Consider the following 14,812-nt stretch of genomic DNA (forward strand, 5'->3'; position numbering starts at 1 on the left):
CCCTCCACCAATCCCGGCCAGGGGGCGGGGTCTGCCCAGACGTCACAGTGCCCCGCCCCCCCCCCCCAAGCCAGGGAGGGAAGGGCAGGTTGCCTCCACACTCTTAAAGGGCCAGAGACCCACAGAGCCCTTAAAGGGGCAAGAGCCCTATAGAATTGAATGGAATGAAATTGAATTGAATCACAGAGTCCCTACAGTGCAGAAGGTGGCCATTCGGCCCATCGAGTCTGCACCGTCCACAATCCCACCCAGGCCCTATTCCCATGTTTTTACCCAAGCTAATCCCCCTGACACTAAGGGGCAATTTAGCATGGCCAATCCACCTAACCTGCACATCTTTGGACACTAAGGGACAATTTAGCATGGCCAATCCCCCTAACCTGCACATCTTTGGACACTAAGGGACAATTTAGCATGGCCAATCCACCTAACCCGCACATCTTTGGACACTAAGGGGCAATTTAGCATGACCAATCAATCTAACAAACGCATCTTTGGACACTAAGGGGCAATTTGGCATGGCCAATCCCCCTAACCTGCGCATCTTTGGACACTAAGGGGCAATTTAGCAGGGCCAATCCACCTAACCTGCGCATCTTTGGACACTAAGGGGCAATTTAGCATGGCCAATCCACCTAACCTACACATCTTTGGAGTGTGGGAGGAAACCGGAGCACCCGGAGGAAACCCATGCAGACACAGGGAGAACGTGCAGACTCCACACAGACAGTGACCCAAGCCGGGAAGCCAGGTCCCTGGCGCTGTGAGGCAGCAGTGCTGACCCACTGTGCCGCCCCCCCTATGAGATCTATGAGATCCCCTCTCACTCTTCTAAACTCCAGTGAATATAATCCTAACCCACTTAGTCTCTCCTCATAATGACAGACCTGCCATCCCAGGAATCAGCCGGGTAAACCTTCGCTGCGCTCCCTCTGTAGCAAGGACATCCTTCCTCAGATAAGCACACCAAAATTGAACACAGTACTCCAGGTGTGGGATCTTTACATACAAACATATGGATTGGGAGCAGGAGAAGGCCACTCGGCCCCTCAAGCCTGCTCTGTCTCACCATGGCAGGTCTGATTTTAACTTTAACTCCACATTCCTGCCAATGCCCACCCCACCAGCCCTTCACCCACCCCCCCTCCCCCCACCCCCCCTCCCCCCACCAGCCCTTCACCCCCCCCCCCACCCAAAACTTGCTTATCACAAATCTATCTCGTTCTGCCTTAAAAAGATTCAAAGACTCTCTGCTCCCACCGCCTTTCGAGGAAGAGTTCCAGAGACTCCGCACCCTCTGAGAGAAATCATTTCTCCCTCATCTCCATCTGAAATGGGCCACCCCTTATTTACAAACAGTGTTTATCAGTGGTGGAGTACGTTTCATCTACTCATTGTCCTGGATGTTGCAGGAACCCCCAGTCAAAGGAAAAAAGTAGACAGTTAAAGTCCCCATAGAGATATTTAAAAATAAATTCAAACATTTACTGTAACAACCAACTAAAAACCTTATCAACGAAACACTATTTTCTTTAGGTAGAGGACATATACTTTAGACTACAGAGAAGAACATTCCCTTTTATACATGTCACACGTCATAGCGTTCATGGAATTACAATCTGAATCCCAACAGCCTACCATCGCTTCCAATGGGATCACTTTTCCTCATTTTGGTGAGTAGTAACTTGAAGACGGTGGCACAGTGGTTAGCACTGCTGCGAAGGAGCTCTGCTCCGAAAGCTTATGGTATTTGCTACCAAATAAACCTGTTGGACTTTAACCTGGTGTTGTGAGACTTCATACTGTGCTTACCCCAGTCCAACGCCGGCATCTCCACATCACGGTAGCACAGTGGTTAGCACTGCTGCTTCACAGCTCCAGGGTCCCGGGTTCGATTCCCGGCTCGGGTCACTGTCTGTGTGGAGTTTGCACATTCTCCTCGTGTCTGCGTGGGTTTCCTCCGGGTGCTCCGGTTTCCTCCCACAGTCCAAAGATGTGCGGGTTAGGTTGATTGGCCAGGTTAAAAATTGCTCCTTAGAGTCCTGAGATGCGTAGGTTAGAGGGATTAGTGGGTAAAATATGTGGGGTAGGGCCTGGGTGGGATTGTGGTCGGTGCAGACTCGATGGGCCGAATGGCCTCCTTCTGCACTGTAGGGTTTCTATGATCATGACGCCCTCACAGCGCCAGGGACCCGGGTTCGATTCCCGGCTTGGGTCACTGTCTGTGCGGAGTCTGCATGTTCTCCCCGTGTCTGCTTGGGTTTCCTCCGGTGCTCCAGTTTCCTCCCACAGTCCAAACGATGTGCAGGTTAGGTGGATTGGCCATGCTAAATTGCCCCTTAGTCTCCCAAAGATGTGCAGGTTAGGGGGATTGGCCATGCTAAATTGCCCCTTAGTCTCCCAAAGATGTGCAGGTTAGGATGATTGGCCATGCTAAATTGCCCCTTAGTGTCCAAAGACATGCAGGTTAGGTGGATTGGCCATGCTAAATTGCCCCTTAGTGTCCAAAGACGTGCAGGTTAGGTGGATTGGCCATGATAAATTGCCCGTTATTCATAGTCATAGAATCTCTACAGTGCAGAAAAAGGCCACTCGGCCCATCGAGTCTGCACCGACCACAATTCCACCCAGGCCCCATTCCCGTACCCCACATATTTACCAGGATATTAATGTTTATGATGTTGCCTTGGCAGGTAAAATAAAAAGTAAAATAAAGTATATTTATTAGTATCACAAGTAGGCTTGTATTAACACTACAATGAAGTTACTGTGAAATTCCCCTAGTCGCCACACTCCGGCGCCTGTTCGGGTCAATGTACCCTAACCAGCACGTCTTTCAGACTGTGGGAGGAAACCGCAGCACCCGGAGGAAACCCACGCAGACACGGCGAGATCGTGCAAACTCCACACAGACAGTGACCCAAGCTGGGAATTGAATCTGGGTCCCTGGTGCTGAGAGGTAGCAGCGCTAACCACTGTGCTAGCGTGCCGCAGGTAAGTCTATATTCAGTGCATTTATATTGAATTTACAAAGAGAATGTAACTTGGAACAATAGAACATCAACACATACACTAACTAGCCAAAATCACTAACCGGTAATTAGAGAAAGTCAAATGAGGCAAGTGGCTGTATGTCTTGAGGGACACCGATCTACGTGAGGCAAGGCAAGGAGGCAGGAGTGTCCAAAGATGTGTGGGTTAGGTGGATTGGCCATGCTAAATTGCCCCTTAGTGTCCAAAGATGTGCAGGTTAGGTGGATTGGCCATGCTAAATTGCCCCTTAGTGTCCAAAGATGTGCAGGTTAGGTGGATTGGTGATGCTAAATTGTCCCTTAGTGTCCAAAGATATGCAGGTTAGGTGGATTGGCCATGCTAAATTGCCCCTTAGTGTCCAAAGATATGTTGGTTAGGTGGATTGGCGATGCTAAATTGCCCCTTAGTGTCCAAAGATGTGTGGATTAGGTGGATTGGCCATGCTAAATTGCCCCTTAGTGTCCAAAGATATGTTGGTTAGGTGGATTGGCGATGCTACATTGCCCCTTAGTGTCCAAAGATGTGTGGGTTAGGTGGATTGGCCATGCTAAATTGCCCCTTAGTGTCCAAAGATGTGTGGGTTAGGTGGATTGGCCATGCTAAATTGTCCCTTAGTGTCCAAAGATGTGCAGGTTAGGGGGATTGGCCATGCTAAATTGCCCCTTAGTGTCCAAAGATGTGCAGGTTAGGTGGATTGGCCATGCTAAATTGTCCCTTAGTGTCTAAAGATATGTTGGTTAGGTGGATTGGCCATGGTAAATTGCCCCTTAGTGTCCAAAGATGTGTGGATTAGGTGGATTGGCCATGCCAAATTGCCCCTTAGTGTCCAAAGATGTGTGGATTAGGTGGATTGGCCATGCCAAATTGCCTCTTAGTGTCCAAAGATGTACAGGTTAGGTGGATTGGCCATGCTAAATTGCCCCTTAGTGTCCAAAGATGTGCAGGTTAGGTGGATTGGCCATGCTAAATTGTCCCTTAGTGTCTAAAGATATGTTGGTTAGGGGGATTGGCCATGCTAAATTGCCCCTTAGTGTCCAAAGATGCGCAGGTGAGGGGGATTGGCCGTGCTAAATTAGGGGTAGGTTAGGGGGATTAGCAGACTAGATACGTGGGGTTACGCGGATGACACCTGGGTAATATTCTCTGTCGGAGAGTCGGCGCAGACCTGATGGGCTGAATGGCCTCCTTCTTGACTGTGGGGATTCTATGAGAGAATGGAGCCAACGTTTCGAGTCAGAGTTAAAACGTTGGCTCTACTCTCTCCCCACAGAAGCTGTCAGACCTGCTGAGATATTCCACCATTTACTATTTCTGTTACATTCCACAGCTTGGGGGGTAAAAACTCAAGGCGGAACCAAACTCCAGGGGGTTCCGATCAATGGAAGCTACCCGGAGGCTTATAAGGATGCATCGGTGGGGCTGGACGGTGCCATTATGGATAGAGGGGGAGGGTTTAAACACACGATTTCGGGAAACCCACCGCCGGCTGCTGTGATGCGGGATGACGGGGTTGATGGTGATAATAAAAGTTAGATGAGGGAATATTGGGGTTTAAAGCGTTTGATTGGGGCGCTGCCCGTGATTGGCGTTTTGGGGGAGTGCACTCTGACACCCCTCTGGCTCGGGAAGTGGTATGTCCCGATCCAAGATGGCGGCGCCGGCCTCGCTGCTGCTCTTCAGCGGGAAAAGGAAATCGGGGAAGGATTTCATCACGGACTCCATCCAGGGCAGGTCGGCCAGCTGAGGGGCCGAATGGCCACCTCCCTTCCTCCCTCCCATGCGCCAGTGTTTCCTCCCTGACTTCCTCCCCCCACCCTGGCCGTGACAAGTTGTTGTTGTAATGACCCTTCACCATTTTGGGGGGAATTTTCTAATTTAAATATATATAAATATTTAAACATCATTTTTTTTAAAGGTCCAAATAGAGAATTGGATTAGAAATGGCTGGCCTGGGGGTCCTTGGCGGCTCCTCGACCCGCTCGGAGATGTTCTGGCTGTTCGACTGTGGGGGGCATCGCGCTAAATTTATTATCTTCCCCCCGCCCCCTCGGCGACCTCCGCCCCTCACCCCTTCGCCAACCTCCAGCCCTTGCCCTCTCGCCGACCTCTGCCCCTCACCCCCTTGCTTCTCTCCCCCGCCGCCCCTCGCCCCTTTGCCGACCTCCAGCCCTCGCCCTCTCGCCGACCTCTTCCCCCCGTCGCCCCCTCGCCGACCTCCGCCCCTCGCCCCTTCGCCGACCTTCAGCCCTCGCCCTCTCGCCGACCTCTGCCCCCCGCCGCCCCCTCGCCGACCTCCGCCCCATGCCCCTTTGCCGACCTTCAGCTCTTGCCCTCTCGCCGACCTTTGCCCCTCACCCCCTCGCTTCCCTCCCCCTCAGCCCTTCGCCTGTCTATCCTCGTCCCCTCGCCTACCTGCCCCTGCGCCCACTTCCGCCCCTTACCCCCTCTCCTACCTCCCTTCGCCCCCTTGCCTACCTCCTCCGCCCCCTCACCCACCTCCCCTCGCCTACCTCCCCCCGCCCCCTCGCCTGCCTCCCCCCGCCCCCTCCCCTGCCTCCCCCCGCCCTCTCGCCTACCTCCCCCCACCCCCTCGCCTTCCTCCCCCCCACCCCGCCACCTGCCTCCCTCTGCCCCCTCCTCGCCGTCCTCTCTCCGCCCCCCCCTCGCCGACCTCCCTCCGCCCCCTCTTCGCTTACCTCCCTCCGCCCCCTCGCCTACCGCCACCCGCCCCATCGCCCAGCTCCCCTCAACCCTTCCCCGCACACCCTCCGCCCTCACCCCCTGGCACCTACCTCTGCCCCCTCATCCCCAGCACGTCGGACCTCCGTCCACAAAGCACCCCCGTGCCTACCTCCCGCTCTCAGCCGTTCCTTTACCCCTGGGAGTCACTGCCGGGGATCAGGAGGGGGGGACACCCCACAGGCTTATTCCCTACTTTCTCCCGAACCCCTTTTCCCTCCCTCAGCTCTCTTGATAGGGTTGCCAGCAGCAATTAAATGTATTTCTGGGGGTTTAATCACCTCTCATCATACTCTCCAGCCTTTATTTGGTCAATGCATCCGTCGTGACCTTTCTTGGAAAGCAAGAAGACTCAATACCCAATTGGCTGACGTTTCCCCCATCCTGCGCTCCTACCCAACTAACCCCGTATTCAATACTTTGACATCTGCTGAGGAGAAACATTCCAAGAAAATGACAAAAAAAACCCCAATCGTTTTTAACGTCCAGATGCTTTACTTCTCCAGGGTTGCACACCGCACTGTCCTGGAGATTGATCTTAATTTTACATTGTTTTAAATTCATTCGTGGGACATGGGCGTCGCTGGCTGGTCCAGCATTTATTGCCCATCCCTAGTTGCCCCTTGGAGGGCAGTTGAGAGTCAACCACATTGCTGTGTGGCTCTGGAGTCACATGTAGGCCAGACCAGGTAAGGACGGCAGATTTCCTTCCCTAAAGGGAACCAGATGGGTTTTTCCGACAATGGGTCATCAGTAGATTCTTAATTCCAGATATTTTTTTATTGAATTCAAATTCCACCATCTGCCGTGGCGGGATTCGAACCCGGGGTCCCCCCAGAACATTAGCTGGGTTTCTGGATGAATAGTTTAGCGATAATACCACTGGGCCAACACCTCTCCCTCTTGAATCTTTAATTCCTGGAGACTCCTGGCCAAGCCTGGAGGGTTGGCGACCCTATCTGATTTCCTCCCCCACCCCCTACCCAGCGAGTACTTTTCTAAATTGACTTTTCTCTGTGTGTTTTCTGGAGGTTGGGAGATGAGAACTGCACCATCCTGAGACTGTCGGCGCCCATTAAGGAACAGTATGCCAAGGTAACACCCAAGAGGATCCAACCCACAGCGGCGGCTTCTTCGCTCACCCTCTCTGCTTTCTTACACTCGTCCCGGCTGCCTCGCACGTTACCATCCCTCGCTCTGTTCCCTCTTCCATCCTGCGTCCTCCCTCTGTCCCCATTCCGCTTCACCCTGCTTCAAAACCCATCAGCGACCCGGCTCCTCCCCCCCGACTTCTACCTGAATGGCTGTAACTGGGGAGAGGGGAGTGTGCAGAGGGACCTGGGTGTCCTTGTGCATCAGTCGCTGAAGGTAAGCGTGCAGGTGCAGCAGGCGGTAAAGAAGGCTAATGGTATGTTGGCCTTCATTGCGAGAGGTTTCGAGTACAGGAGCGAAGGATGTGTTGTTGCAATTATACAGGGCCTTGGTGAGGCCACACCGAGAGTATTGTGTGCAGTTTTGGTCTCCTTTTCTGGGCAAGGATAGAAACAGTAAGAAGTCTCACAACACCAGGTTAAAGTCCAACAGGTTTATTTGGTAGCAAATACCATAAGCTTTCGGAGCACAGCTCCTTCGTCAGATGGAGTGGAAATCTGTTCTCCAACAGTGCACAGACACAGAAATCAAGTTACAGAATACTAATTAGAATGCAAAGCTCTACAGCCAGCCAGGTCTTAAAGGTACAGATAATGTGGGTGGAGGGAGCATTCAACACAGGTTAAAGAGATGTGTATTGTCTCCAGACAGAACAGCTAGTGAGATTCTGCAAGATCAGGGGGAAAGCTGTGGGGGTTACTGATAATGTGACATAAATCCAACATCCCGGTTTAGGCCGTCCTCATGTGTGTGGAACTTGGCTCCACATCAAGGATAGAAACACAGAAGATAGGAGTAGGAGGAGGCCATTCGGCCCTTCGATCCTGCTCCGCCATCCATCACCATCATGGCTGATCATCCAACTCAATAGCCTAATCCTTGCTTTCTCCCCGTAACCTTTGATCCCGTTCGCCCCAAGTGCTGTATCCAGCCGACTCTCGAATACATTCAATGTTTTGGCATCAACTACTTCCTGTGGGAATGAATTCCACAGGCTCACCGGGTGAAGAAATGTCTCCTCACCTCCGTCCCAAATGGTCTAGCCCGAATCCTCAGACTGTGACCCCTGGTTCTGGGCTCCCCCCACCATCGGGAACATCCTCCCTGCATCTACCCTGTCCAGTCCTGTTAGAATTTTATAAGTCTCTATGAGATTCCCCCCCTCATTCGTCTGAACTCCAGTGAAAACAATCCTAACCTGGTCAATCTCTCCTCATACATCAGTCCCGCCATCCCCGGAATCAGCCTGGTAAACCTTCGCTGCACTCCCTCGAGAGCAAGAACATCCTTCCCCAGAAAAGGAGACCAAAACTGCACACAATACTCTAGGTGTGGCCTCACCAAGGCCCTGTATAATCGCAACAACACATCCCTGCTCCCGTACTCGAAACCTCTCGCAATGAAGGCCAACGTACCATTAGCCTTCTTTACCGCCTGCTGCACCTGCACGCTTACCTTCACGATGTTCTTGCTCTCGAGGGAGTGCAGTGAAGGTTTACCAGGCCGATTCCGGGGATGGCGGGACTGATGTATGAGGAGAGATTGACCAGGTTAGGATTGTTTTCACTGGAGTTCAGACAAATGAGGGGGGATCTCATAGAGACTTATAAAATTCTAACAGGACTGGACAGGGTAGATGCAGGGAGGATGTTCCCGATGGTGGGGGGAGCCCAGAACCAGGGGTCACAGTCTGAGGATTCGGGCTAGACCATTTGGGACGGAGGTGAGGAGACATTTCTTCACTCGGTGAGCCTGTGGAATTCATTCCCACAGGAAGTGGTTGATGCCAAAACATTGAATGTATTCAAGAGGCGGCTGGATACAGCACTTGGGGCGAACGGGATCAAAGGTTATGGGGAGAAAGCAGGATTAGGCTACTGAGTTGGATGATCAGCCATGATGGTGGTGAATGGGGGAGCAGGCTCGAAGGGCCGAATGGCCTCCTCCTGCTCCTGTCTTCTATGTTTCTGTGTAAAGTCTGTTCACCATCGACAAGGACACAAGTCAGGAGTGTGATGGAATACTCTCCACTTGCCTGGATGAGTGCGGCTCCAACAACAATCTCCACTTGCCTGGATGAGTGTCTCTCCAACAACAATCTCCACTTGCCTGGATGAGTGTCTCTCCAACAACAATCTCCACTTGCCTGGATGAGTGCGGCTCCCAACAACACTCGAGAAGCTCGACACCATCCAGGACACAGCAGCCCCGCTCGATCGACACGCTGACCACAAACACTCACTCCCTCCACCCCCGACGCAGCCGTGTGTACCATCTACAAGATGCACCGCAGCGACTCACCAAGGCTCCTTCAACAGCACCTTCCAAACCCGCCACCTCTACCATCTAGAAGAACAAGGGGAGGACAGCAGACACGTGGGGAACACCCACCGCCTGCAAGTTCCCCCCTCCGAGCCACTCACCATCCCGACTTGGAAATATTTTTTTGATTTGATTTATTATTGACACATGTATTGGGATACAGTGAAAAGTATTGTTTCTTGCGCGCTATACAGACAAAGCATACCGTTCATAGAGAAGGAAAGGAGAGAGTGCAGAATGTAGTGTTACAGTCACAGATAGGGTGTGGAGAAAGATCAACTTCGTACGAGGTAGGTCCATTCAAAAGTCTGACGGCAGCAGGGAAGAAGCTGTTCTTGAGTCGGTCGGTACGTGACCTCAGACTTTTGTATCTTTTTCCCGACGGAAGAAGGTGGAAGAGAGAATGTCCGGGGTGTGTGGGGATCCTTAATTATGCTGGCTGCTTTCCCCGAGGCAGCGGGAAGTGTAGACAGAGTCAATGGATGGGAGGCTGGTTTGCGTGATGGGCTGGGCTTCATTGAGGGAGTGGGCTGAATGGCCTCCTGATATAAAGGTCCTGAGAGTCTGTGGATTGGGACTTGAAGCCACAATGTTCTGATCTTAAGGTGAGAGAGAGAGAGAGGGGGGAAGCGATAAGGTAAAGTTTATTTATTAGTCACAAGTAAGGCTTACATTAACACTGCAATGACGTTACTGTGAAATTCCCCTAGTCGCCACACTCCGGCGCCTGTTCGGGCCAATGCACCCTAACCAGCACGTCTTTCAGACTGTGGGAGGGAACCGGAGCACCCGGAGGAAACCCACGCAGACACGGGGAGAATGTGCAGACTCCTCACAGACAGTGACCCAAGCCGGGAATCGAACCCGGGTCCCTGGAGCTGTGAGGCAGCAGTGCTAACCCACTGTGCCACCCGTAATGTGAAGAATAGCCAATGTCGCTGGAAGGTAGAGGAAGGATATGAGGAGGGCCTTGGGAGCTTGTGACTATTTGATGGATGTTTTGTCTGCTGGGGGCAGTGGATGTCAGTCCAAAAGATGTACGGGTTAGGTTGATTGGCCATGCTAAATTGCCCCTTAGTGTCCTGGGATGCGTAAATTAGAGGGATTAGCGCGTAAAATATGTAGGGTTGTGGGGATAGGGCCTGGGTGGGATTGTGGTTGGTGCAGACTCGATGGGCCGAATGGCCTCCTGTACTGTAGGGTTCCTATGATTTCTTTCTATGAGCTGACCCTCGCTGTTTTATTTGGCCAGGAACATGGGCTGGAGCTGCAGGAGTTACTGGGAGCCAGTGGGTACAAGGAGCAATTCCGTAAGGACATGATCCGCTGGGGGGAAGAACAACGGGCCCGAGATCCGGGCTGCTTCTGTCGCCTAATCATCAAGGATGTAATGCAGCCAGTCTGGGTAAGGAGAGCTCCTTCCGCCCACCCGCCCCCTGAGCGCTGATGTCCAGCTCACAGGTTCAAGAGCCGCTCCAGAGATTAGAGTGTGGTGTAACGTCAGCGCTGACCCTCCCACAGTGCGGCGCTCACTCAGCGCTGACCTTCCCACAGTGCGGCGCTCACTCAGCACCGCCCCTCCCACAGTGCGGCGCTCACTCAGCGCTGACCCTCTAACAGTGCGGCGCTCCCTCAGCACCGCCCCTCCCACAGTGCGGCGCTCACTCAGCGCTGACCTTCCCACAGTGCGGCGCTCCCTCAGCACCGCCCCTCCCACAGTGCGGCGCTCACTCAGCGCTGACCCTCTAACAGTGCGGCGCTCCCTCAGCACTGACCCTCCCACAGTGCGGCGCTCCCTCAGCACTGACCCTCCCACAGTGCGGCGCTCCCTCAGCACTGATCCTCCCACAGTGCGGCGCTCCCTCAGCACTGACCCTCCCACAGTGTGGCGCTCACTCAGCGCTGACCCTCCCACAGTGCGGCGCTCCCTCAGCACCGCCCCTCCCACAGTGCGGCGCTCACTCAGCGCTGACCCTCCCACAGTGCGGCGCTCCCTCAGCACCGCCCCTCCCACAGTGCGGCGCCCCCTCAGCACCGCCCCTCCCACAGTGCGGCGCCCCCTCAGCACCGCCCCTCCCACAGTGCGGCACTCCCTCAGCATCGCCCCTCCCACAGTGCGGCACTCCCTCAGCACCGCCCCTCCCACAGTGCGGCACTCCCTCAGCATCGCCCCTCCCACAGTGCGGCACTCCCTCAGCACCGCCCCTCCCACAGTGCGGCGCCCCCTCAGCACCGCCCCTCCCACAGTGCGGCGCCCCCTCAGCACCGCCCCTCCCACAGTGCGGCGCTCCCTCAGCACTGACCCTCCCACAGTGCGGCGCTCCCTCAGCACCGCCCCTCCCACAGTGCGGCGCTCCCTCAGCACCGCCCCTCCCACAGTGCGGCGCCCCCTCAGCACCGCCCCTCCCACAGTGCGGCACTCCCTCAGCACCGACCCTCCCACAGTGCGGCACTCCCTCAGCACCGCCCCTCCCACAGTGCGGCGCCCCCTCAGCACCGCCCCTCCCACAGTGCGGCACTCCCTCAGCACTGACCCTCCCACAGTGCGGCACTCCCTCAGCACTGACACTCCCACAGTCGGATTCACGACAATATTGGCACGAAGTGTTGTCCTCACAGCCTCGGTCTGTAGTGAGTGGTGTGGGTGATTCCAGGACGTCGCGGCTTCAGGTGGGTTTGATGGTTTGGGTTGGGGAATTCACAGGAACTGCTTTTCACAGAGACCCCGCCTGACTGACTCCCCCGTGACCCCCTCTCCCCGACTCCCACCCCGACCCCCCCTCCCCGACTCCCCCACCGACCCCCCCGTCCACGACTCCCCCCCCTCCCCCGACTCCCCCCCCGACCCCCGCTCCCCGACTCCCCCACCGACCCCCCGTCCACGACTCCCCCCCCCTCCCCGACTCCCCCCCTGACCCCCGCTCCCCGACTCCCCCCCCCCAACCCCCCCTCCCCGACTCCCCCACCGACCCCCCGTCCCCGACTCCCCCCCCAACCCCCCCTCCCCGACTCCCCCCACGACCACCGCTCCCCGACTCCCCCACCGACCCCCCGTCCACGACTCCCCCCCCCCCTCCCCGACTCCCCCCCGACCCCCGCTCCCCGACTCCCCCCCCAACCCTCCCTCCCCGACTCCCCCCCCCGATCTCCCCTCCCCGACTCCCCCACCGACCCCCCGTCCCCGACTCCCCCCCTCCCCGACTCCCCCACGACCCCCGCTCCCCGACTCCCCCACCGACCCCCCGTCCACGACTCCCCCCCCCAACCCCCCCTCCCCGACTCCCCCACCGACCCCCGCTAACCGACTCCCCCCCCAACCCCCCCTCCCCGACTCCCCCCCCGACCCCCGCTCCCCGACTCCCCCACCGACCCCCCGTCCCCGACTCCCCCCCCAACCCCCCCTCCCCGACTCCCCCCACGACCACCGCTCCCCGACTCCCCCACCGACCCCCCGTCCACGACTCCCCCCCCCCCTCCCCGACTCCCCCCCCGACCCCCGCTCCCCGACTCCCCCCCGACCCCCGCTCCCCGACTCCCCCACCGACCCCCCGTCCCCGACTCCCCCCTGATCCCCCCCTCTGAACTCCCACCCGACCCAACTGCCCCCCTCCCCGACTACCCCTTGGACCCCCTTCCTGACTCCCCCCCCCCACCGACCCGACACCCCCCCCGACCCGACTCCCCCCCCCGGCCCCCCTCCCCGACTCCCCCCCCGACCTCCCCTCCCCGACTCCCCCACCGACCCCCCGTCCCCGACTCCCCCCCCTCCCCCGACTCCCCCACCGACCCCCCGTCCACGACTCCCCCCCCCAACCCCCCCTCCCCGACTCCCCCCCCGACCCCCGCTAACCGACTCCCCCCCCAACCCCCCCTCCCCGACTCCCCCCCCGACCCCCGCTCCCCGACTCCCCCACCGACCCCCCGTCCCCGACTCCCCCCTGATCCCCCCCTCTTAACTCCCACCCGACCCAACTGCCCCCCTCCCCGACTACCCCTTGGACCCCCTTCCTGACTCCCCAGCCCCCCACCGACCCGACACCCCCCCCGACCCGACTCCCCCCCCCGACCCGACTCCCCCCCCCGACCCGACGCCCCCCCCGACTCGACTCCCCCCCGGACCCGACTCCCCCCCGATCTGACTCCCCCCCCCGACCCGACTCCCCCCGACCCGACTCCCCCCCGACCCGACTCCCCCCACCGACCCGACTCCCCCCCCCCGACCCGACTCCCCCCCCGACCTGACTCCCCCCCCGACCCGACTCCCCCCCCGACCCGACTCCCCCCGCTCACCCGACTCCCCCCCCGACCCGACTCCCCCCGCGACCCGACTCCCCCCCCGACCCGACTCCCCCCCCCGACCCGACTCCCCCCCCCGACCCGACTCCCCCCCCCGACCCGACTCCCCCCCCGACCCGACTCCCCCCCCCGACCGGACTCCCCCCCCCGACCGGACTCCCCCCCGACCCGGATCCACCACCCGACCCGACTCCCCCCCTGACCCGACTCCCCCCCCGACCCGACTCCCCCCCCGACCCGACTCCCCCCCCGACCCGACTCCCCCCCGACCCGACTCCCCCCCCCGACCCGACTCCCCCCCCGACCCGACTCCCCCCCCGACCCGACTCCCCCCCCGACCCGACTCCCCCCCCGACCCGACTCCCCCCCCGACCCGACTCCCCCCCCGACCCGACTCCCCCCCCCCCCGACTCCCCCCCCCCGACCCGACTCCCCCCCCGACCCGACTCCCCCCCCGACCCGACTCCCCCCCCGACCCGACTCCCCCCCCGACCCGACTCCCCCCCCGACCCGACTCCACCCCCCCCGACCCGACTCCCCCCCCCGACCCAACTCCGCCCCGACCCGACTCCCCCCCCGACCCGACTCCCCCCCCCGACCCGACTTCCCCCCCGACCCGACTCCCCCCCCCCGATCCGACTCTCCCCCCGATCCGACTCTCCCCCCGATCCGACTCCCCCCCCCGACCCGACTCCCCCCCGACCCGACTCCCCCCGCGACCCGACTCCCCCCCGACCCGACTCCCCCCCCGACCCGACTCCCCCCCCCCGATCCGACTCCCCCCCCTGACCCGACTCCCCCCCGACCCGACTCCCCCCCGACCCGACTCCCCCCCGACCCGACTCCCCCCCGACCCGACTCCCCCCCCCCGACCCGACTCCCCCCCCGACCCGACTCCCCCCCCGACCCGACTCCCCCCCGACCTGACTCCCCCCCCCCCCGACTCGACTCCCCCCCCCGACTCGACTCCCCCCCCGACCCGACTCCCCCCCCGACCCGACTCCCCCCCCGACCCGACTCCCCCCCCGACCCGACTCCCCCCCCGACCCGACTCCCCCCCCGACCCGACTCCCCCCCCGACCCGACTCCCCCCGACCCGACTCCCCCCCCCCCCCCCCGACTCCCCCCCCGACCCGACTCCCCCCCCGATCCGACTCCCCCCCCCCGACCGGACTCCCCCCCCGACCGGACTCCCCCCCCGATCCGACTCCCTCCCCCGACCCGACTCCCCCCCTCCCCCCCCCGACCCGACTCCCCCCCCCGACCCAAC

The 14,812-nt window shown here is 59.2% G+C and overlaps 1 protein-coding gene across 1 annotated transcript; it reads left to right on the forward strand.

The window, feature by feature from the left end:
- Positions 1–4,675: 4,675 nt before the first annotated feature.
- On the forward strand, positions 4,676–10,651 carry pmvk (phosphomevalonate kinase; the record flags this gene model as incomplete). The annotated part of the gene is made up of 3 exons (XM_078207976.1): positions 4,676–4,764; positions 6,804–6,867; positions 10,499–10,651. Coding segments are annotated over exons 1-3 (300 nt in total), but the record flags the coding sequence as incomplete, so codon positions are not given.
- Between the last annotated feature and the right edge of the window lie 4,161 nt (positions 10,652–14,812).

This window comes from Mustelus asterias, unplaced genomic scaffold, assembly GCF_964213995.1.
Source record: "Mustelus asterias unplaced genomic scaffold, sMusAst1.hap1.1 HAP1_SCAFFOLD_2973, whole genome shotgun sequence".
Taxonomy (NCBI): domain Eukaryota; kingdom Metazoa; phylum Chordata; class Chondrichthyes; order Carcharhiniformes; family Triakidae; genus Mustelus; species Mustelus asterias.